Source organism: Anolis carolinensis, chromosome 3 (genome assembly GCF_035594765.1).
Source record: "Anolis carolinensis isolate JA03-04 chromosome 3, rAnoCar3.1.pri, whole genome shotgun sequence".
NCBI classification, from domain to species: domain Eukaryota; kingdom Metazoa; phylum Chordata; class Lepidosauria; order Squamata; family Dactyloidae; genus Anolis; species Anolis carolinensis.
The window spans coordinates 22,680,939-22,705,830 of NC_085843.1; the positions used below are offsets into that span (position 1 = coordinate 22,680,939).

Here is a 24,892-nt window from a genome sequence, read left to right on the forward strand (position 1 = left end):
AAGAATATTTTGCTCTTTCACACTGATTTTCCCCCCGTCCACAACAAAAACTAGGTCTAACGTGTGTCCTGCCTGATGAGTTGGTCCAGAAATCATTTGGGACAGGCCCATGGCCTTCATTACAACCATGAAATCCTGTGCTGCGCCAGAAAGAATGGACTTCGCATGGATATTGAAGTCTCCCAACACCACAAGGTGCTGAGGCTCCAACACCAAGCTGGAGACCACCTCGGCGAGCTCAGGCAGCGAGACTGCTGTGTTGTGGGGTGGTCGGTACACAAGCAGAATCCCCAACCTGTCCCGGTTTCCAACTCTCAGGTAGACACAATCAAACCCAGAAGATTGTGGAACAGGGCACCTGGTCAAAGAGATGGAATCTCGATAGACCACCGCAACCCCGCCTCCCCGCCCCCCAGACCTGGCCTGATGGTGCACCCCAAAACCCGGAGGACACCGCTGGATGAGGTTGACCCCTCCCAACTCATCCAACCAGGTTTCGGTGATGCATGCCAGATCCGCTTTTTCATCCAAGATTAAATCCTGGATGGCCGTTGTTTTACCATTTACGGATCTGGCATTTAACAGCAGGACCTTGAGTCCAGGGGGACCGTCATGTAGGCTATCTGACCTATCTCTCCTCAGGGTCGCAAGGACTCTCGTGCGCTTCTCCCTGGGTTGATAGAATTGATCGCGCCCCCTCCTACCCCACACAACCCCGATAATGTTTCCCAGGCTCTGAAACTCTTCCCCCCTCCCCATGGATGGGACTAGCAGGTGTAAGGTCTGAGGAGGTTAGTCAACTCTCTGATTCTAATGAACTAGTAAGGGTTTCACTAAAAAGAGAAGCTGACGGGGAAAATTAGTGTGTTGACTGCTGAAATATGTCATTTTGAATGTTTGACGTAAGTGGAGGGGAGCTATTCGATGATGACAACCATAGAATAGGAGGGGTCTTTCCTTGTAAGGGAGTTGAGGCCTGTATTGGACTAACGGAATCTCTCACAGAGACTTCCTGCGATGGACCTGGTGGGCTTTTGGGACGGCTTACATTCCCAGTGCTTGGAGTGCCTAATTTGAGTCCTGGGATAAGGGGGCGGATAATTCGGTCTCTAACCACTCTTTTAATATAAATGCACCAGATGTTTAATTGAGGTTTATGTGCTAGGATCTCTACAGGTAGTAAAGTGTCCTCAAATGTTATTAAAAGGACTGAAGAGCGATCCTGGCTATGATAATCTCTACGGAGCCAATTGATGTTACTAATTTTGACCTCCGCAAGGCTTCTTCTTAAAATCTGGCCCAAGGACCTCCTCACTGATCTGTGAGAGCACCATCTGCCCCTGTTTAGTTGGAAATCGGAGACCTGGATTGCCAGCATATTGGGATGTAAGGACCATTGTTCTTGTAAATGGTCAAGTTGTTGGCCGTCTGAGGTGGGAAAATTTCCTTTAAGCTCTTCTTGTAGAAGTTCCTCAGAGGGCCTTAAAACTGCTCCCTCTTGCCCATTCCCTTTTCCTCGAAGTTCCTCCCCTCCCAATTCACAGTCTAACTGCACAACATCCTCCTTTCCCTGTCTATCCTCCCCACCTTGTCCCATTCAACCCAAGATTGGTTGTCTCTGATTGAATTTGAGCCCCGCCCATCTTCTGGGTTCCATGAGCAGCATTCAGGTGTCGAACTTCTTAACAATAGTGAAATCCCCGTAAAAAGGTAAAGTTTCTTAAACATAGAATCTAAATTTTGAAAAATAAAGGAAAACGATCTTCCTAATAACTCGCATAAATGAGTTAACTCCACATTCCTCAACTCTTCAAAATTATCCATATTCCAAGTTCTTCTCACTCTGTTCTACAATATCTTCCTCTATCCCTCTCAATAACAATCCAGTCTGGTTCCAATTATTCCACTCTATTCCCAACTTCCTTCCTCATTCAGACCTTCCGGCCATACCCTTCCTTCCACAACTTCCACACACCCTCTTATCGACACACTTCACCCTCAACCTTCCTAAGGTTATCTCAATTATGTTAACAAGGATTTCTTGGCCCCAATTTCTAGTCTGTATTATTGGCACTATCTTCGAATCAGTGATAGTTAGTATATCCTATAAACTCTTATTCCCAACTCTGACCCCAAAATTCAATCTCTGATTACACAATATAATAAATTAAATGGTATAACATATAACAAATAATATATATAAAATTTTGATGTAAGAACTTCTCTCCTTCCTGCGAAGACAACAATGGCAGCGGGTGGAAGCCCTAACAGGTAGTTTATATTACCAACACCAATTCATAGGTCTTATTATTTGTTGGCAAAATATCTTCCTAAGCCGATAGTCTCCTCAGTCAGCTACAATTGTGTCCACAAGGTGATGTTGGGCACAGGTACACAGTGCATCCGAACGACAAGCTGGCAACAAGGCCTTGCATCAACCAATAATGGAGGTCCTTTAGGGGGATAGGCAATGTAGAAGGTGGACAGCAAACCCCAATGCTGCCAACAGCGATGGTAAGCTGTAGTTCTTAAAGGCCACGTCAAAATTCCTGCAATGGTGGACAATAGCGAGGCAGAATAGACGGGTAGCATGACTTCCCTGAATCTAGACCAGTGGTTCTCAACCTGTGGGTCTCCAGGTGTTTTGGCCTATAACTCCCAGAAATCCCAGTCAGTTTACCAGCTGTTAGGATTTCTGGGAGTTGAAGGTCAAAACAACCCACATTTGACTAGTTTGTGTAGATCAGGTTGCATCTCCACCTGTGGTTCCCAACCTGTGGTTTACAGACCACCAGTGGTCCACAAGAACGAAAATATGGTCCATGGCCTCACCATTACTATGCCATTGCCTTGAAACGGTGCGGCAACGAAAGCGACTGGTCTCGTGAAATCCTCTTATAGTGTCGAGGCAACGTGGATGTCGGGAGGGGTTAGGGTTAAGATTACTACTACCACATCAGCTCAAGATTATTAAATATGGTTTTCTGTGGGCAAGCAGATGGCAGCTACTGGATGGCATATGTCCTGTACCAGAAACTAGAGCTGATGTGGTCTACCCAATGCAGTTTTCTAAATCGGCACCTCAGATAACCAAATCAAAACTAAAGTTGACCAAAAACTGATTCCTAATCCCTTTGGTACTAATGTTGGAGAGTGATCCTTAGTCAAAGTGGACCCTGGTAAAAAAAAAAAAAGGTTGGGAACCACTGATCTACACGTTAGAAGCAATGCACTTAAATCATAACATAATTTGTCATTTAATAGGCATTTCCTTAAACCCCTCATTATCCAACATTTTCACTTATCCAAAGTTCTGTCGGCCTGTTTATGTTGGATAAGTGAGGCTCTACTGTACTTTAACTCCCATGGCTCCATGCTATGGGATCATGGGAGTTATCATTTTTACAACATCCTTAGTTTTGTGTGCCAGAGGCTTCACCAAACTGCAAGTCCTTGGATTCCATTGCATTACTTGCCCACAATGTCCTGCCCCATGTACGGAGGAGGATTTGTTTAAAGCTACGGACAGTGTGGTTGCTGTTGCCCGCTTTTGGTCTAAAACTATTTAGCTGCGTGTGATTACCTTTATTTCATCACTTTTAAACTTATTTATTATGCAATGCTTTTAACACGAAATAAATAAATGGTGGTTAAAAGTGGTGTCAGGTTGCCATAATTCTTTAGTGCAGAATCCAACCCGGGAAGCATGTTACCTTCATCTTAGGTGGTGGCATTGAGTGTATTGGGATTTACTTTTGAGTAGACAAAAGTTATGACAGCAGGTTGTGATTTATATTTTTTTTGGGGGGGGGGGGGATAAAGAGGCAGGGTGAATAAGGGCTTTTCTCTATCTATGTTGGAATAAGTTTGTTAGAGAAGCCTTGCTGCAATGCAAACCAGAACAAAAAGTGCTAGCAGTGATTGCAGAGGTGTCTCCCTCCCCCCCCCCCTTCCATTGGGGCTTTGAAGCCTGGTGGGTTGGGGTCTTGTTTCCTTTCCCCCTCCCTTTCCCTCTTTTTAGGGTGTGCGTGTGTGTGGGAGGCGAAATACTCCCACTTTCCCCTCCTCTTCGTCTCCGTGGGAGGGTTGGAAAACTTTTTTTTGGAGGGGGAGACAGGATGAAGGGGGTGGGTAGAGCTATAAAATACACGTTTCCTGGACACCACAAGCGACCAAGAAAGTGACTCGCGCGGTTCCACCTAAAACACAGGCTGAAAAACGACCAAAAATCAAACCACAGCTGGAAAAGAAAAAAAGTCGAGTCAAAAAAGTCAACCTGGGGGAATTCCAATGCTTTGAAGTCTTTAAACCACTTCAAAATTGCTTTTAAAAAATTCAGTGCGGTCGGGCGCGAGAAAGGAAAATTAAAAGAAAGAGCCTCCTTTAACTCTGGCTGCATTAAGCCTTGTCGGATTTCGGCGCGGGCGGGCCCTCGCGGGGCGGAGCTGGCTCGGGCGGGCGCCTTTGGGAACTTTTGTTTGGCAGCGTTTGGAGCTCCTGAAAAAACCAACAACGACACTTACTGCTGACCCACTACAGATAGATCTTCCCTTTCTTTTAAAGCTGGGACGGATTGGAGGAGAAAGTTGTGTCGGGAGAAGTGGGGAAAAAAATTCCGTGAGTGAATTGACGGGCGCCTGGAAGTAAAAGTATTGCGGCCGGGCGCGAGAAGAGAAGGAATTAAAAAAAATCTTCAGTTTCTGCGGCCGGGCTACATAGAGTCGCATTATAGAGGCGGAGTTCGGCGCGGGCGGGCTAGTTTGCGAAGTTTTTTTTTTTCTTTTTGAGCTGGGCTGAAGGAGAAGAAAGGGAAGAAGGAGAGTCCCGGGGGATGAACGGCGGCCAGGCTTGAGAGAAGCAGCCGAGGAGGAGAGGAGCAGCCCCGGTTGCCCGCCATGGAGGCCTCCACCACAGGGCAGACCCCTCCACAAGCCTCGGCCCCGGAGAGCGGCGGCTCCGGGCAGCCACAGCAGCAGGCGCCTCCGCCTCCGCCGCCTCCTCCGGCGGGACACCAGATCGTCCACGTCCGGGGGGACTCGGAGACCGACCTGGAGGCCCTCTTCAACGCCGTCATGAACCCCAAGGGCGCCAACGTGCCCCACACGCTGCCCATGAGGCTCAGGAAGCTGCCGGACTCTTTCTTCAAGCCGCCAGAGCCCAAGGCCCACTCCAGACAGGTGAGCAGCAGCAGCAAGGGGAAGGCGATCCCGAATCATCCTGCTGGGCTGGAGTTTGGGAATCACTGCTTAAACCAGTGGTTCTCATCCTGTGGGTCCCCAGATGTTTTGGCCTTCAACTCCCAGAAATCCAAACAGCTGGTAAACTGGCTGGGAATTCTGGGAGTTGTAGGCCAAAACACCTGGGGACCCACAGGTTGAGAACCACTGATGTAGAGGTGCCTAATGAATCCCTACATCCAAAATACTTGATAGACTTGATTTTGGGAACCACTGCACTATGGTGATGTTTAATAATAATAATAATTAATAATTTATTTATTTATTTACAACATTTATACCTTCTCACTTGAGGGGACTCAGGGCGGCTTACAAAAATTGGCAAAATTTAATGCCCAAAAAGCAATCATAAAAGCAAAACAGGAGGGGAAGAGAGGGAGGAATCTTGCCCTTCCCAGTAGATCAGTGGTTCTCATCCTGTGGGTCTCCAGATGTTTTGGCCTTCAACTCCCAGAAATCCAAACAGCTGGCAAACTGGCTGGGAATTCTGGGAGTTGTAGGCCAAAACACCTGGGGACCCACAGGTTGAGAACCTCTGGTGTAGAGGCACCTGATGAATCCCTACATCCAAAATACTTGATAGACTTGATTTTGGGAACCACTGCACTATGGTGATGTTTAATAATAATAATTAATAATAATAATAATAATATACAGTAGAGTCTCACTTATCCAAGCTAAACGGGTGGCAGAACCTTGGATAAGCAAATATCTTGGATAATAAGGAGGGATTTAGGAAAAGCCAGGGCCCCTGGTGGTGGCACAGTGTGTTAACGTGCTGAGCTGCTGAACTTGCAGACCGAAAGGTCCCAGGTTCAAATCGTGGGAGCGGAATGAGCCCCCACTGTTAGCCCCAGCTTCTGCCAACCTAGCAGTTCAAAAATATGCAAATGTGAGTAGATCAATAGGTACCGCTCCGGCAGGAAGGTAACAGCGCTCTATGCAATTATGCCGGCCACATGATCTTGGAGGTGTCTAGGGACAACGCCGGCTCTTTGGCTTAGAAATGGAGATGAGCACCAACCCCCAGAGTTGGACACGACTGGACTTAACATCAGGGGAAACCTTTACCTTTACCTTACCTCGATGCGCAAAAGTTGGATAAGCGAGATTGTACTGTAATACCAACAACAACAACAGCAACAATTTTCCTGAGGGAAAAGAGCCGTATATAAATTAAATAAATGAATAGACAACTTTATTCTTATATCTCACCAGCATCTCCCCAAAGGGACTCGGGGAAGCTCACATGGGGCAGAGCCCAACAATAACATAAGTTAAAACAAATCAGTGAATTAAAATAATATAAACAATATAAATATAAGTAAAATGACATAAAACACAGTGATTGCCTTAAACCTGGCCATAAATACTGCATATGCGGAGGGAGGCTTGTGCAGGACTTTGAGTAGAGTTTGTGGAAAGGATAGGGATGATCGAGGATCTCAACAAGACAGTGGAAACCTAAAAGATGGGGAGCAGTGATAAGTGCAATAGGAAGTTGTAAACAAGCTGACTATCCAGTGGTGCTGTTCACTCAAACATGCACCGGAACATCCAGGTTTTTAGTTCCTTACAGAAAGTGGACAACGAAATTGCCAGTCTGGGGAGAGAGTTCCAAAGCCGAGGGGCCACCACTGAGAAGGCCCTCTCCCTCGTCCCACCAACCCTGCTTGAGACGGAGGTGGGAGCGAGAGAAGGGCCTCCCCGAAAGATCTTAAGGCCCGTGTGGGTTCATAGGGGAGGAGGCGATCATGGAGATAAGCATGTGATTCCCAAACTCTAGCCGCCCAGGTGTCTTCGGACTTCTCTTCCCAGCAGCCTCAACCACTTTGGTCAATGATCAGCTAAATTCCAAAACAGCTGGATGGCCAGAGTTTGGGAATCACTGATTTAAACCCAACAACCAGAAACTACAAATCTCAGCATTACATTAAATGAAGCTGTAGCAGTTAAAAGTGGTGTCAAATTACAGTGTCTCTGTAGTGTGGATTGTCTCCCAGATTTGTGGTTTGGTGAGGCACCCAAACTTTATGGCAAAGAAGGTCAAAGACCTTATAAAACTACAATTCCCATGATTCCATACCACTTGCAGTTAAAGTGGCTGTGATTTCTGGGAGTTTTAGGGCGAAACACTTGGGGAACCACAGGCTTAAACCTTGGAGTGTCCTGGGGTGCATCTACAGCAGGATTGGGCAAACTTCAGCCCTCCAGGTGTTTCGGACTCTAACTCCCACAATTCCTAATAGCCGTTAGGACCTATGGTCCTATGAAACCATCTAGATGGCCTTTGAGGGTCCCTTTCCTTACCTATGGTTTTATGAGATTGTCTAGATGGCCTTTGGGGGCCCCTTTCCTTACCTATGGCCTTATGAAATTATCTAGATGGACTTTGAGGGTCCCTTTACTTATCCATGGTCTTCTGATGGCCTGATGATATCATCTAGATGGCATTTGAAGTTCCCCTTCCTTACCTATGGTCTTATGAGACCATTTAGATCAGGGGTCCCCAAACTTTTTAAACAGGGGCCAGTTCACGATCCTTCGGACCATTGGAGGGCCGGACTATAGTTGGTCACCGAACAATAATAATAATTAATAACAACAACAACAATAAAGAGGGTTGGAAGAGACCCCTTGGGCCATTTAGTCCAACCCCCTTCTGCCTTTATGCACCGAAAGCACAAGCAAGGCACCCCTGACAGATGGCCACCCAACCTCAATATTAATAATAATAATAATAATAATAATAATAATAATAATAATAATACAGGGTTTTGGAACACAATACTCCTGACCTCACAATTGTGTTAAAAAACGAAGTATGGATAGTCGATGTTGCAATCCCAGGTGACAGAAGGATTGAGGAGAAACAACTGGAAAAGCTGACACGATATGAGGATTTAAAGATTGAATTACAAAGACTCTGGCACAAGCCAGTCAAGGTGGTCCCAGTGGTGATCGGCCTCTGTCCTAAACTTTAAACTTAGGGTTGACCTAAGTCTGAAATGACTTGAAGGCACATAACAACAACAATCCTAATTTTGGACTATTTCATCATAGTCCGGCCCCCCAACAATCTGAGGGACCGTGAACTGGTCCTCCACTTTAAAAGTTTTGAGGACCCCTGGTTTAGGTGGTTATCTTCTTGCAATAATAATAAGAGTAATATGAATAATTGATATCTCACTTTCTTCACTTAATGAAACTCAGAATGGTTACATGAATCTCTTTATCTATTCAGACACAACACCATTGCTGATATCTTTGCGTTTTCTAAACTCTGGTCTTCCGGGTGTTTTGGACTTCAGCTCCCAGAAGCCTCAACCAGTTTGGCTGGTGGTCAGAAATTCTGGTGATGTTGTTAAATGCCATGACGTCACTCTGGTCTTCCAGGTGTTTAGAACTTCAGGTCTCAAAATCCCTGATCATTGGCCAAGACAGCTGGTAAACTGCCTGGGATTTCTCGGAGTTGTAGGCCAAAAACATCTGGGAATCCCAGATTGAGAACCACTGGACTAGAGTTTGCAGATTTCTGTGTTTATAAACACAACAGCATCACTGGAGTGCTGTGTGTTTTCCAGGCTGTATGGCCATGCTCCAGAAGCATTCTCTCCTGACATTTCTCCCACATGTATGGCAGGCATCCTCAGAGGTTGTGAGGTATGTTGGAATCTAGGCAAGTGGGCTTTATATCTCTGTGGAAGGTCCAGGGTGGGAGAAAGAACTCATGTCTGCCTGAGGCAAGTGTGAATGTTGCAGTTGGCCACCTTGATTAGCATTGAATAGCCTTGCAGCTTCAAAGTCTGGTTGCTTCCTGCCTGGGGGAATCCTTTGTTGGGAGGTGTTAGCTGGCCCTCATTTTGCACTTTTGAATAGCACTTACTATTAGGAGGGTCTTGACTGTCCCTTGTTGTTTCCTGTCTGGAATTCCCTTATTTTCTGAATGTTGTTCTTTATTTACTGTCCTGACTTTAGTTTTTTTTAATACTGGTATCCAGATTTTGTTCATTGTCATGGTTTATTTATTTTATTTTTTCAGACATTTATATCTTGTCCTTCTCACCCCCTCTCCGGGGGGGGGGGGGGGGCGCTAAGGGCGGCCTCATAATCAGCAATCATTAGATGCCAAAAACATAATATTTAAAACAATTATGATTAAAACAAATTAAAACATTAATTTGCAACATCCGTGGTTTCCTCCTTTCTGTTGTAATTGTCAACATCTGGGGTTCTCAACCTGTGGGTTCCCAGATGTTTTGGCCTTCAACTCCCAGAAATCCTAACAGCTGGTAAACTGTCTGGGATTTCTGGGAGTTGTAGGCCAAAACAACTGGGGACCCACAGGTTGAGAACGACTGGTCAACATGCTTGTAGATTTCACTCTAACAAGCACTGTGTCAAACTACATAGACAAGCCATTGAAATCCACAAACATGTGGACAATTTCAACAGAAATGAGAAAACCATGAAAATGAACAAAATCTGGCTACCAGCATTAAAAAACTCTAAAATCAAGACAGTAAATAAAGAACAACATTCAGAAAACTGGGGAATTCCTGACAGTAAACAATCAGGGCTAGCTAACACCTCCCAACAAGGCATTATCCCAGGGAGGAAGAAACCGGGCCTTGAAGCTGCAAGGCCATTAAATGCCAATCAAGGTGATTAATTGCAACATCCACACCTGCCTCCAACAGACAGTTCTTTCTCCCATCCTGGACCTTCAAGAGATATATAAACCCCACTTGATTAGTTTCCACAACCTCTGAGGATGCCTGTCATAGATGTGGTTGAGACGTCAGGAGAGAATGCTTCTGGAATCATGGAATCATAGATTTGGAAGACTTATGGGCCATCCAGTCCAAGAAGCAGGAAGATTACATTTAAAGCACCTGAACATGGCCATACAGCCTGGAAAACTCAACAGCAACTCAATAATAATAAATATTTATATCCCGCTTTTCTCCCTCACGGGAACCAAAGTGGCTTACAACATATTATAGTCATGTAAACAACAATCCAGATACATCAGTAATAATTATGAAATGTCATAACAAATAATTTTAAACAACAATAATATTCACATACTTGTGGCATCAGGTCAGATCATGTTGCACTTTGCTCCAGTCCCTAAACATTACAGTGTTTCTTATCACTCCAGCTTAGTTTCCTTCACTTAAGGCCTGTCTAAACAGGAATGTTTTTAATTTGTTCTTGAAATAAGAAAGGGAGAAAGCTTTTTTAATTGAATAGCCTTTCAGCTTCAAGGAAACCATGAAAATGAACAAAATCTGGCTACCAGTATTAAAAAAAACTCTAAAGCCAGGACAGTAAATAAAGAGCACCACTCAGAAAACAGAGGAATTCCAGACATGAATCAATCAGGGCAGCTAACACCTCCCAACAAAGAATTTCCCTAGGCCAGACCTTGAAGCTGCAAGGCTATTCAATGATAAACAGGGTGGCCAGTTGAAACATTCACATTTGCCTCAAACAGACAAGAGTTCTTTTTCCCATCCTGAACATTCAACAGATATATAAACCCACTTGCCCAGTTTCCAACTGACCTCACAACCTCTGAGGATGCCTACTATAGATGCAGGTGAAATGTCAGGAGAGAATGCTTCTAGAACATGGCCATACAGCCTGGAAAAATCACTGCAACCCAGAATCCCTGATTCTTGGCCACTGCAAATACCTACTGGACTGGAGTTTGGGAATCACTGCTTGAGCCTTTGCATGTCCTGGGGTGCATCTGTAGCAGGCCGGTAGGCTGTTAAGGATTGTGGGAGTTGGAGTCCAAAACACCTGGAGGGATGAAGTTTGCCGAGGCCTGTTCGAGTCAGTACAGGTCTTTGAGGCTGCTAGGAGTCAAAGTCTCAAAACACCTGGAGGAGTGACTTGAGTTTTCTGATTTCTGTGTTTATAAACACAACATCACTCAAGTTTGGTGTCTCCCAAATCAGGCCTTTTCGGGCATTTTGGACTCCTTCTCCCAGAATCCCTGATCATTGGCCACATCAAATACATGCTGGGCTGGAGTTTGGGAATCGCTGTTCAAACCTTTGAGTGTCCTGGGGTGCATTTACAGCAGTGATTCCCAATCTTTGGTCCTCCAGGTGTTTTGAACTTCAGCTCCAACAATTCCTAACACCTGTAAGATATCTAGGATTTCTGGTAGTTAAGGTCCAAAACACCTGGAGGATCAAAGTTTGGGAACCACTGATCTACAGTGTAGACTGCTAGTATTTTGGTAGCACCTTAACTGTGATGTGTGGTTTGATGAGGCCCTAGCACTCTTTGGCAGAAAAGCAAAGGCTAAAGACCTTACAAAACTACAACTCCCATGATTCCACAGCATTGCCTGTTTTAAAACCTCCAGAAAAGGAGACTCCACCACATTCCAAGGCAGAATTATTGTACTTTTGAATAGCACTTACTATTAGAAGAGTTCCTAATGTTTAGGTGGATTCTCTTCTTGCAATAATAATAATGATAATGATAATGGGGTTTATTGATCTCTCACTTTCTTTACTTAATGAGACCCAAAGTGGCTAGATGAATCTCTTCATCTGTTCAAACACCACAATATTACTCCTATCCACATGTTTTCTAAATGCTGATCTTCTGCGTTTGGTTGGTGGTCCGAAATTCTGATGATGTTCTTAAATGCAACAACATCACTCTGTTCTTCCAGGTGTTTAGAACTTCAGGTCCCAGAATCCCTGATCATTGGCCAAGACAGCTGAGACATCTAGAAGCTGAAATCTCTGAGGAATACCTGGAATAATTGCTCTAGTCTTTGAGTGTCTTGGGGCGCATCTACAGTGTAGAATTATAACATTTTTACATCTGCTATGGCTCAGTGCTATGGGATCATGGGATTTGTGTTTTGCCAAGCACTGTATGGCAAAAAAGGCTGAAGACCTATTATTTAATGACCTTCATACCTATGCTTTCATACCATTGAACCATGGCAGCTAAAATGGTGTACATTAAATCTACAGTGTAGAGCAGTGGTTCTCAACCTGGGGTCCCCAGATGTTTTTTGGCCTTCAACTCCCAGAATTCCTAACAGCTGGTAAACTGGCTAGGATTTCTGGGAGTTGTAGGCCAAAAACATCTGGCCACCCACAGGTTGTGAACCACTGTTGTAGAAGCACCTAATGAATCCCTACATCCAAAATACCTGAAAGACTTGATTTTGGGAACCACTGCACTAAGGTGATGTTTAAACGTAGTGATTCCCAAATTTTAGCCGCCCAGGTGTTTCCAGACTTCTATTCCCAGCAGCCTCAACCACTTTGGTCAGTGGTCAGCTAAATTCCAAAATAGCTGGATGGCCAGAATTTGGGAACCTCTGATTTAAACACAACAACCTGAAACTACAAATCTCAGCATTACATTAATGAAGCTGTAACAGTTAAAAGTGGTGTCAAATTATTGTACCTCTGTAGTGTGGATTGTCTCTTGGATTTGTAGTTTGGTGAGGCACCCACACTCTATGGCAGGGGTCCCCAAACTTTTTAAACCGGGGGCCAGTTCACAATCCTTCGGACCGTTGGAGGGCCGGACTATAGTTGGCCACTGAGCAATAATAATAATTAACAACAACAACAACAACAACAACAACAATAATAATAAAGAGGGTTGGAAGAGACCCCTTGGGCCATTTAGTCCAACCCCCTTCTGCCTTTATGCACCGAAAGCACAAGCACAGCACCCCTGACAGATGGCCACCCATCCTCAATGTTAATAATAATAATAATAATAATAATAATAATAATAATAATAATAATAATAATAATAATACAGGGTTTTGGAACACAATACTCCTGACCTCACAATTGTGTTAAAAAACAAAGTATGGATTGTCGATGTTGCAATCCCAGGTGACAGAAGGATTGAGGAGAAACAACTGGAAAAGTTGACACGATATGAGGATTTAAAGATTGAATTACAAAGACTCTGGCACCAGCCAGTCAAGGTGGTCCCAGTGGTGATCGGCACACTGGGTGCAGTGCCTAAAGACCTTGGCCTGCACTTGAACACAATCGGCGCTAACAAAATTACCATCTGCCAGCTACAGAAGGCCACCTTACTGGGATCTGCACGCGTTATTCGCCGATACATCACACAGTCCTAGACACTTGGGAAGAGTCCGATATATGATCCAATACAACAACCAGCAGAGTGTCTGCTGTGGACTCATCTTGTTGTGTTTCTAATAATAATAATAATAATAATAATAATAATAATAATAATAATAATAATAATAAGGGTTGTAAGAGAAGAAGAGACCCCTTGGGTCATTTAGCCCAACCCCCTTCTGCCCTTGTGCCGTGGGGGCTGGATAAATGGCTTCGATGGGCCGCATCCGGCCCCCGGGCCTTAGTTTGGGGACCCCTGCTCTAGGGCAAAGAAGGCCAAAGACCTTAAAAAACTACAATTCCCATGATTCTATACCATTGGCAGTTGAAGTGTCAAAATTGCACCACTCAGTCAGACTGATACAGCTTGAGTTTCCCTTACCTTGAAATGCATGGAACCAGAAATGTTTCAAATTTAGAGGTGAAAAAGTTACTTTTTGTGACTGACCCTGCAAAAACTAAGGGGTTTGTGGAATTGTACTCCAAAAAAGTAACTTCCCAAATGCTGGATACAGGAGGAAGAAACAATACTTTTTTACTTAGCTAATTAATAAGTGTCTGTACTGTGGCATATCTAAAACATGGACCAAATTTGTTTGTCTAAGCTATGGTAGATACATTGAATCAGTGGGAATTTTGTACTGTACTATATAAATGTGGAAAAGTTACTTTTTTGAGACCTTCCCTGCAAAGTTTAGGGAGTTTGGGAGGTGTGGTCCAAAAAACTATCTGGAACTCTGGATGCAGGAGGATACTTACTGAGCTGTTTCATACATTTCTGTACTGTTTGTTGTATCTAAAAATGGTGGCTTTGTTGAATTTGGCGAAATTGAATTAGTGGGAATTGTGATATCCAAGGAATCTGAAAACAACTCCTCACAAGGCCTGCTATACATAATCACCAACTTCCTTTTATTTCCACAGCAACACTGTAAAGTAACACGGGGGGGGGGGGGGGGGGCACAGTGTGTGTGTGTGGGCCACCCAATGAGTGAATGGGAATGTTGTCTGGATCTTCTCTGGTCCATGGAGATTTTCACACTACTTTGTTTTTGCTTTAACTATTATGGCTACATCCCACGGAATCCTGAAATTGTTAATTTGTGAATGCAGTAAAGCTCTGGCTGAAAATTGTAAACATGCCAAATCCTAGAATTCCATAAGATATTACCTTTGCACATAACGGGGAATCATAGCACTGTAATAGTGTGAAATGTTCTTAAATTTGGTATTTTTGGGTGTGGAGAGAAAATAGGAAAGATACCTGCTTTCTCATGCTATGCTTCTTTTCTTGTTAAAAGATGGAATCCACAGCATTTCCCTCTATTTTTGTTATCTCTGGAGGGCTAGATAATTATGGCTGTCTTGTTCGGTCAGTTGATCCTCTCTTGCTTTGGGATGCTGGAGGGAAAGCACAGATTTGTCTTCAGCCTGCCCTCCATGAGCATATGGTAGTGGTGACATTGTTGACAGTCACAGTCGTCCAAGTTGGATGATCCCAGCCTTAAAGATTTGATAAGCAAGATGGTAATTTCTGCCAAAATTTCTGATCTAGGTCTCTCTTCTGTATGAGAGTTGTTTCTTAGCTTTCATCCCCTTACAATTTTTGTTGTAAGGTAACCTTTCTTCTGGTTCAATTTCTTTCCCACTTAAATGTTTTGAGTTGACTTGTTCAGAATGATGTTTGTCTTGTACTCTTCTTATTGAGGTTCTTGCTTGGAGGTAGTAATATTTTGTTATCCCTCCTAAGGAATTAAGGCTAAAGCTCTTACAAATATAGAAGAGCTAGTCCATTCTCTCGGTCTTTCTGAGATGTTTATGAGAGATGCTTGGGGCAAAGACTTCTACTTTTGTGTCTCCCTAACATCTGTTGGGAAGTTGAATGGTGGGGTTGTAATTATCTGCAGTTTGTTTCCATCCTTCTAAATTTGGAAGTATCTGTCACTTCCCTCAGAGTTTGGAGGAAAAAGAGGCTCTGTGAAAACTTGACTGAACTATTTTCTGGATAAGGGCCTGTGATACTTCAAGATTACTTTTGTTCAACCATTGTTCTTACCGGCCGCACAATAGAGTTCTTGTGTTTGCTGGAGGAAGGAAGCGTAAAGCCCCTGAAATGATAATAATACATAATAATAAAAATAATACACTTTATTTATATTCTACCTTTCTCTCCTAGGGGACTCAGAGCGGATTAAAGCATTTACAGCAAACATTCAGTGCATTTACAAATGAGATATACAAACAAAAACAAGGCAAAGGCTTCTCCTTTCATTTCTGACTTTCTGGTGCTCATCTCTGGCTCCAGGGAAATGCTTTTTCTCCGTTTTCAAGCCAAGGAGCCTGCGTTGTCACCTCCTGGTCATGTGGCCGGCAAGATTGTTTGGAACGTTTCTTTGCTTTTGCCCACATAAGTGGTACCTAATTATCTACTCACATTTGCATGTTTTCGAACTGCTAAGTTGGCAAGGAGCTGGATTCGAACTGCCAGCCGTTTGTTCAGTAGTTCAGACAACCTTCAGATCAACAGTTCAGCAGCACAAGGGTTTAACCCATTGCACCACCGCGGCTCCCAATGATATGGAAATGATAAAGGTTTCCCCTTGACATTAAGTCTAGTTGTGTCCTATTTGGGGGTTGGTGCTCATCTTCATTTCTAAGCCAAAGAGCTGGCGTTGTCTGTAGACGCCTCCAAGGTCATGTGGCCATGAATGAAAACACTCTTTCCTGGAACAGTAATAGTGCATAAGGGAAAACTGTTGCAATACATGTACAGAAACATATACATTATAAACTTGTATAGGTAAAGGTAAAGATTTTCCCCAACTCTTGGGGTTGGTGGTCATCTCAATTTCTAAGTCGAAGAGCCGGCGTTGTCTGTAGATCTCTCCAAGGTCATGTGGCCGGCATGACTGCATAGAGTGCCATTACCTTCCCACCAGAGATATATCTATTTGTCTACTCAAATTTGCATGTTTTCAAACTGCTAGGTTAGCAGAAGCTGGGGCTAAAAGCAGGAGCTCACCCCACTCCCCGGATTTGAACTATCAATCTTTCGGTCAGCAAGTTCAGCAACTCAGTGGTTTAACCCGCTGCGCCACTGGGAGCTGCATTGGAAACGCTATTGGAAATTAATCACTAACAAAAGCAAAAGGACGTTGACCTGATAATTGATTGGTTGACCTTTTGTTGATCGAGGTGTGAGAGAGAAGCCCAAAATCTTTAGTAGTAGAATTGTGCCTGACTTCAAATACTAACCTTTAAGGCAATGGTTCTCAACCAGGGTCCCCAGATGTTTTTGGCCTTCATCTCCCAGAATCCTCTAACAGTTGGTAAACTGGCTGGGATTTCTGGGAGTTGTAGGCCAAAAACCTCTGGGGACCCCATATTGATAACCATTGCTTTAAGGTGTGAATCTATTAGAATTTAGCATTCTTAAGAGTTGTCCAGAGGTCAAACATTGAAACCATATTCATGAACAGAATGAGGTAATCTAAATTGAGCTCTAAATTGAGAACAGGTCTTAAATACTCAACCTGTAGGCAGCCTAAGTACAGCTGACACTTAGATGAGAAAAACCAAGACTCTTGTGACCCCTTGAAACAATGGTTCCCAACCTTTTTTGACCAGGGGCCACTTGACAAGGGGCCACTTTGACCAGGGACCACTCTCCAACATTAGTACCAGAAGGGTTATGAATCAGTTTATGGTCAACTTTAGATTCGGTTTGGTTATTTGGGGTGCTGATTCAGAAAATTGCATTAGATAGACCACATCAGCTCTAGTTTCTGATACAGAACATATGCTACCCAGTACTTGCCATCTGCCCACTCACAGAAAACCATTTTTAATAATCTAGAGCTGATGTGGTCTATCCAATGCGATTTTCTGAATCAACACCCCAAATAATGCAGGAACAGGCCTAAAAACGAAGACACCAAGGCGCTCCTGTTTCCAGGCGCCACATGGAAAGTCTCTGCTCAGGGGGAGGAGGAGAATCAGCAATCAAGAGGCTTATTGTCGTGTCTTTTGTGGGTAGTCAGCCTCACCCCTCCTGACATCCCCATTGCCTTGGTACTATAAGAAAGTTTTGCCAGACCAGTTGCTGTCGTTGCAATGTTGTAGTAATGGTGAGGCTGTGGACCATATTTTCCTTCTTGGGGAGCACTGGTGGTCCACGGACCAAAGGTTGGGAACCACTACCTTAAAGGTTAGTACGTTTTATAGGTCATAAGCTTTTGTGGACAGCAGATCACTTCATCAGATGCTTAAATGGGAGCTAACTAGTTTCCTCTGTCTAAAAAGCTATTTAAAGTTGATCTTGTAAAATTAGTTTTTCATTATAAGGCATTGTTACGTCATCTGTGTGGACAGCCGACGTGACTGACTATTCTGCAACCACTTGTTATATGTCTATGACCAGCTATAGCCTCTTCCATGTGATCAAGCATCTCTTTAGGACAGGCCTGGCTGCATGTGAAGTTTTTTTAAAAAATCAGTTTCAACCTTACTGTAGAAACTCTTGAGTCCAAGTGTTAATTAATTTGACAGATGTAAAATTGGGGGGCGGGAGTGGGGGAGCTAGACTTGGAACCTAACAGAGATTGTTGCTTTGCTCTGTTTGAACATAATACAGGCTTATCCCATACTTTCCAGGTCAGTCTAATATCTCAGACTCCAGTGACAAATTACTGAAGAAAAGTTATTAGCTAACTGCAGAAACAGTCTAAAATGTAAAGAACCAGAGTATACTTTTTGAATACAAAAGGCTAAAATACTCACCTAAATGGGTTTCATATTCTCAATACAGTGCTGAGTTGTGTACTTAATTGCATGCCGTGGGGCTTAGAGCTTTGCAGGCATGTACACATTTGCACTGCAAAGGGATAGTAAGCATGGTGGGTGGGTGAGTATTGAAATCTTAGTGGAGAGTAAAGTGTTTAAACATATTAACACCCGTTAAAGATTACTTAGATTGTCTACCAAGGTTGTTTGTTTAAGCAGGCTTTTAATGTGTAAGCAGAGGAACTTCTTATTGAGATGTTTACCTTTTCAAACTTCTGTATGTTTTGACGTAGTTTTAGATTATTCTGTGTAGTGGTTTTAGTTGCTTGTAGTTTTTATTGTGAAGGTTTTTAATTGTCTCACTCTGGGAGCCCCCTTGGTCCCATTCTGGGAGAAAGGTGTGTGTATGTTTGTGGGTGATTTGCAAGATGATTCTCACTTTCAGAAAACACTGTGACTACCACTGATGACGGATCTGGACCAAACACATGACTAACAGAAAATAATGGAGGGGTTTAGTGGGGGTGTGACCCTGGATGTTGTGAGCTATAGTTCACCCCTCATCCTGAGAGCCCCGTGACTACAACCAATGATGGATCTTGGCCAAACTTGGCACAAATACCCAACATGATCAACTTTAAATACTGGCATGGTTTGGAGGGATTAGACCTTGGATGTTGGGAGTTATAGTTCACCCACAACCAGAGAGCAATGTAAACCCCACTGATGATGGATCTTGACCATATTTGGTACACATACTCAACATGACCAACTGAGGTTTGGAGAAAATTGACCCATGAAATTGGGAGTAGTAGTTCACTAACAATCAACGAGCACTATTTTTTTTCCGTGTCAGGAGAAACTTGAGAAAGGGCAAGTCGCTTCTGTTGTGAGAATTGGTTGTTTGCAAGGACATTGCCCAGGGGACGGCCCGAATTTTTACCATCCTGTGGGAGGCTTCTCTCATGTTCCCACATGGGAATCTGGAGCTGACAGATGGGAGCTCATCCCGCTCCCTGGATTTGAACCGCCGACCTTTCGGTCAGCAGTCTTGCTGGCACAAGGGTTTAACCTATTGCATCACCAGGGACTCCAACAAGCACTATGAACCCCACTGATGATGGATCTGAACCAAACTTGGCACTCATGCTCAACATGGCTAACTTTACATACTGGCAGGGTCGGGGAGTTGTAGTTCACCCATATCTTTATGCTTTTTCTAATGGGATCATTCATAAAATCAAAAAACAAACAATGACTACTTCTAATATTTATAATTACAAATTACCTTACCTGGGCATTATGTTCCATGGCTGCAACCTAGTTCCATAATTTACAATACATTGTGTTTGCTTGGGTTTCAGAGCAGGCTTGTGTTGCTGGGAGTAGGGCAGGGGTGTACTTTGGTCCCTGTGATTCTGTAGGAACCCTATGAATCAGTCATTCCTGGTTGAATTAGTGTAAGATGGATCTGACCTGGTGGTCTCAGAAGTATTTCCAGATCCCAGGATGTCAGTTCTAACCTTTGATCCTGTCGATCTCAATGTAGAGAATACACAGTTTAGATCCAGTCTAGTCACAGTTAATCCAGAACTATTATCAGGTTCAAAGACTATCTTGGAAAATTCCCCAGTTTGTTTACATTATCTCCATGTTTAATTTCCAAAAATTGTAAACAAGTAACAAAAACAAGAAAACCCATAGCAAGTAAGCCTCTTAACATGTATTTTCCGTGATGCAGTTTCTGCCTATAAATTAAACCATACTTCAGTGGAGTGAGAATTTATTTACAGTATTTATTTACAGTATTTGTATTCCGCTTTTCTCATCCTGAAGGGGACTCAGGCCAGATTACAATGCACATACACATGGCAAACATTCAGTGCCATTAGACATACAACATGTAGACAGACACAGAGGCAATTTAACATTTTCCAGCTTCCGGCTTCATGAGGGTATGCTCGATTCCGGCCACAGGGGGAGCTACTGCTTCATTGTCCTTGATGATAGAACTTCCTCATTCCTTTCTGCATGATGCTGGCAGTTTTTTTTTTATGGTGTCTTAAATTAGCATAAAGCAGTACCTAGAATTTTCTACTCAACAGATGCAACTGTTTTTCGAGCTGCTTAGGTCAACTGCGAGCTAGGCTATTAACGGTCAGGAGCTCAATCCGACCTGGGCTTCGATCCCATGACCTCTTGGTCAGTAGTGATTTATTGCAGCTGGATACTAACCAGCTTCGCCACAGCCCGAAATTGGTTTCTCTTTTTTATGGTTCCTCTATCCCAATACCAAGCCACCCTCAGCAACAAAGCTCAATGATACTTATAATCTAGTAAGCACATATTCTGCAAGCATGGCCTTTAAAAAGAAAAACAAAACTGTTGTATGAAGAGTTCCCATCACTAACTATTTTAGTGAATTTGAGGTTCCCCACAAGTTATCTCCAAACCCTTTCTTTTCTAATTACATGTAACTTTAAAAGCCAGACTGTTATAGTCAATATATAGTCAATAGAGTGGTGGAAAAGTTAATTTTTAGTTTTTCTCAGTGGAGATTGTCCCAAATAACTGCATATAAAAAACAACTATATATTAACAGTAATTCTGGAACGTAGGTTAAGATGTGTATATATTTTACTAGGTTTCCTGATACAATAGACTTTTCCAATAAAATTTTGTAGCAAATTTTGAACTACACATACAATTTATTTTACATGTGAAAAAGTATTCTCTTTTATGTGATCTAACATTTAATTTTGCATAGGATATTGCTTATTGCGACTGTGCTGGTACGGCTGTACCAGAACCTTCAACTTTATTTTCTTGCTGCTAATGTTTGCAGTCATAGGACAGGCCGCCTGTCAATCATCATTAAGTTTGGTTCCGCTCCTTGTTCAGGGCTCTGGGAGGGAAGGAGCCATTTTTAAGTCAGTCTCACTTAGGAAGCTATGCAATAGGACGTAGACCAGCTTGTCCCGTAGAAAAGCTTCATATGTCAATAACATCCGGGGATACAGAACATTCGAGAAATCAGAAACAGGAATTCCAGGGGAAAAGGTCCCAAAAGGTCTGGCTGAGAGCTTGCAGCCTCTCAGCCTCACAGCTCCTGAGGGAAACAACCCTGAAGTTTTCATAGAAACCTCGGAGAGAGAACAGCACCACAGATCCACGGAACCCCAGCTGAAACATCTGCAAGCCTTGGTTGCTAGGTCCACTCGATACCCAGACGCATTTGGAGTCGGCAGTGGGTCCCAGATCAGCTAGGCCCAGATAATAGCCTGGGAGAGGTTATAAGGGGATTTTCTTATAGAGAAAGCACAGTTATCCAAAGCCAATTGCCTGTCCCCTGGGGACAAGACTGAAAGGGCCAACAGTTTATTAAGGAAACTTTTAAGTGTTATTTGACTCCTTGAAGATTTATTATTTGTTCATCAATAAAGACTTGGTTATCTCATTAAAGACCCAAAGGACTATCCTTGCTCAGGAAAATTATCAACAACCTCTCTTTAGGCGCCCTGGCTTCCCACTGGGCATAAAGTATACGTCCTATACAAAAAGACAATCAGTTACAGGCCCAGCACGTGACAGAATAGTGACCCTGCTTTACTACAGCCCACTCCTTTTTTTCCTCAGTGACTGTAAATTAGCATTTAAGTCTGTATATATGATTCGCATTGAACTTTTAACCTCACCACAGTTTTAGCAATATACTCCTGCAATGCATGCTTCTATGTTACGGTATGGTGGAATCAAAGAGAAGAAAGTTCAGCTCCCAACATTAGGATAAGATAGTCTTTTCTGATCGTTTTAATGGGTTTGAGACTGGAACGACGACAGGAGTAAATGCAAACAATCAATTTCATTAATTCCTCAACTAATGAATTATGTTTTTGTGAAATAAAGGAAAGGTATTGGCTAGAGCAGTGGTTCCCAACCTTTCTTTGACCAGGGACCACTTTGACCAGGGATCGATCTCCAACATTAGTACCAAAAGGGTTACGAATCAGTTTTTGGTCAACTTTAGTTTCGGTTTGGTTATTTGGGGTGCTGATTCAGAAAACTGTATGGGATAGACCACATCAGCTTGAGTTTCTGATACAGAACATATGCCATCCAGTAGTCGTCATCTGCTTGCCCACAGAAAACCATATTTAATAATCTAGAGCTGATGTGGTCTATCCAATGCAATTTTCTGAATCAGCACCACAAATAACCCCAGGAACAGGCTACGTCTGACCCTGTATAAGACATCTCAATACATCCAATACAGATTTAGGAGCGCGAAAGATGGTAGCAGGGGAATCATGCATTGGGGCCAGATTCTTCTTTGTTTCTGATTTTTGACATTAATGCCACAATATTTTAGAGCGAATTACACAAAATACCAGCAGGCCTGCCTTTACTTGCCTGTGTAGGTCATTTTGGTGTAAAGAACTGGCATTTTGGAAAACTTCCCAGTCTTGACTGAGCAAATTTCCTCTGAAAGCCAAGTGGTTTTTTTTTTTTACTATTATGAATACAATTAGCATAATCTGTATAGTATATTTATGTGACCTATACTACATTTTTCACAAGGTGTATTCTTATCATTATTTTAATGGATTGTATCCAATAGCGTTCTTCTCTTTGCAGAAGATCCTATAAGAAGAGGGAAACAATTAATGCCAAGTTCCCTTGCAAGACCATCATTCCAAAATGTTGTGAGATCAGAACTGTGCAAATGGTGTGGGATCAGAGCTCTTTGTGGGGTAAAGGGTTCCCCATCCTGATTGTTAAGTGACCTCACTAGGTTCAAAGATTTTTCCAAAAATGAAAGGACTCATTCCTTTAACACAATGGTTCTCAACCTTTTTTTTGACTTTGGACTACTTTGTCCTGCAACCACTTTTCAACATTAGTACCAAAGAGTTTATGAATCAATTTTTGGTCAACTTTAGATTCGGTTTGTGTCAAGACCCAGGCTACAGAGCACCAATAACCATACGCAGAGGCCAGATTCTATCTAATATCTTTATTAAGGAAATATATAAAGTTAATAAAAGCAAATGTAAAAGTTAGTCCAGAAGCAGACCTTTCAGGAAAGGTCAAAATTAGTCCAAGGAAACAATGTCCAATATGAAATATTAAGGTCCAAAGTTGTAATCCAATAACCGAAACACTCACTTTGCCAGGCAAAGTGAGGGGAGATGACAAGGTCCTTTAGTCCATGAACTTGAGCAAGGCTAGGAAATAACTTGATACTTGAAACAAGGCTTGAATCGTGGAACAAGGTAACGAGGAACAAGAACAAGGTCCGTGGAATAACTTGGTAAAATCCGTGAAACAAGGCAAGGTTTAGTCCTGGGAAACAAGGCAAGGTCCGTAGGTAAACAAAGGCTGGGAAACAGGAGCGAAGGCTGGAAACAAGGACAAGGCTTGAGCAGGAACGAGGCTTGAAACGGAGCGCGCTGTTCAGACACAACTCGCTCCGGAGGCTGACGAATTGACTCCGCAAAGTTACTCCGCGGGTAAAACACCTATATAGAGTCTAACTTTCCCGCCGAGAGCAGTTCTCTGGGAACCAGAAACGAAAGCTAATCTCTGAGACCAGATGTTTGACTCCTTAAAGATTCTCATGGAAAGCAGGCTTAATTGGCTAAATTCTTAGCAATTATTCTAGCACTCCTGCGCGAGGCCGCTTCCAAACCTCTCTGTTGTTTACAAAACTCATGGCGAGAAAACACAGGAGAAGTAGCCTCAGTGTTTGTTTGACATACTTCTGGAACATAACCCTCTTGCAGGTGCAAGGTTCCCAGATCTGGCTGGGAAGAATCTGTCTGGGAAGAATCCAGTTCTGACTGGGAAGGTAAAAAACCCAAGTTTTCTTCTTCATCAGGCATCACAATGTCATGAGCAGGACTACAAGGCCCATGGGTCATCACACTATCCCCCTCCTCAAGCCCCCTCCCAAACTGGGACTCTCTCCCCGAGGCGCGAGGTCGTGGCTTGGCGGGATAGGTCTGATGAAAGCGACGGGTTAGATCAGGAGCATGGACTGTGGAGGCGTCTTCCCAAGAGCGTTCCTCAGGGCCAAAACCCACCCAGTCAATGAGATATTGCAGGCGGCGGCGGTGAAAGCGAGAATCCAAAATGTCCTGAACCTCGAACTCGTCCTCCCCATCCACCAAAATAGGGACGGGGGCCGGCCGGTCTACATCTGGCCGCACACCATCCGCCGGAAGGAGCAGGGAGCGGTGAAACACTGGGTGAATGCGCATTGAACGCGGAAGTTGGAGTTTGAAAGTCACGGGGTTTAATTGCGCCACCACTGGATAGGGACCAATGAAACGGGCATCTAACTTCCGGCAAGGGCGATGGGAGGGCAAAAAGCGAGTGGACAGAAAAACCCGATCTCCTACCTTGATTTCGGGGCCCGGCTGGCGATGTTTGTCCGCGTGACGTTTATAGTCTTCCTTGGCTTGTTCCAGTTGCTGGAGCAAAAGTTGTTGTACCGCTGTGAGTTCCTGCAGCCATTCTTCTGCTGCGGGAACTTCTGAAGTTTCAATGACAGGGGGAAAGAAACGTGGATGGAAGCCGTAGTTTGCAAAGAACGGCGTTTCTTTTGTAGAAGCCTGGACTCCATTGTTGTAGGCAAACTCCGACAGTGGTAACAGAGAAGCCCAATTGTCCTGTTGGTAGTTTACATAACAGCGAAGGTACTGTTCCAAAGTGGCATTG

At 43.5% G+C, this 24,892-nt stretch overlaps 1 protein-coding gene across 8 annotated transcripts in view; it reads left to right on the top strand.

Annotated features, from left to right (window-relative positions):
• The first annotated feature begins 4,403 nt into the window (after positions 1-4,403).
• yap1 (Yes1 associated transcriptional regulator) overlaps positions 4,404-24,892 on the top strand; it is a 120,263-nt gene continuing 99,774 nt past the window's right edge. For 2 of the 8 annotated variants that reach the window (XM_008108058.3, XM_008108060.3), the window contains exon 1: positions 4,404-5,177. In XM_008108058.3, coding sequence (XP_008106265.1) covers positions 4,896-5,177 — 282 coding nt within the window. In that variant the 5' untranslated portion in view covers positions 4,404-4,895. The remainder of the gene's footprint in view (positions 5,178-24,892) is intronic. The other 6 variants (XM_003219300.4, XM_008108059.3, XM_008108061.3 and 3 more) reach the window with 4 other exon arrangements.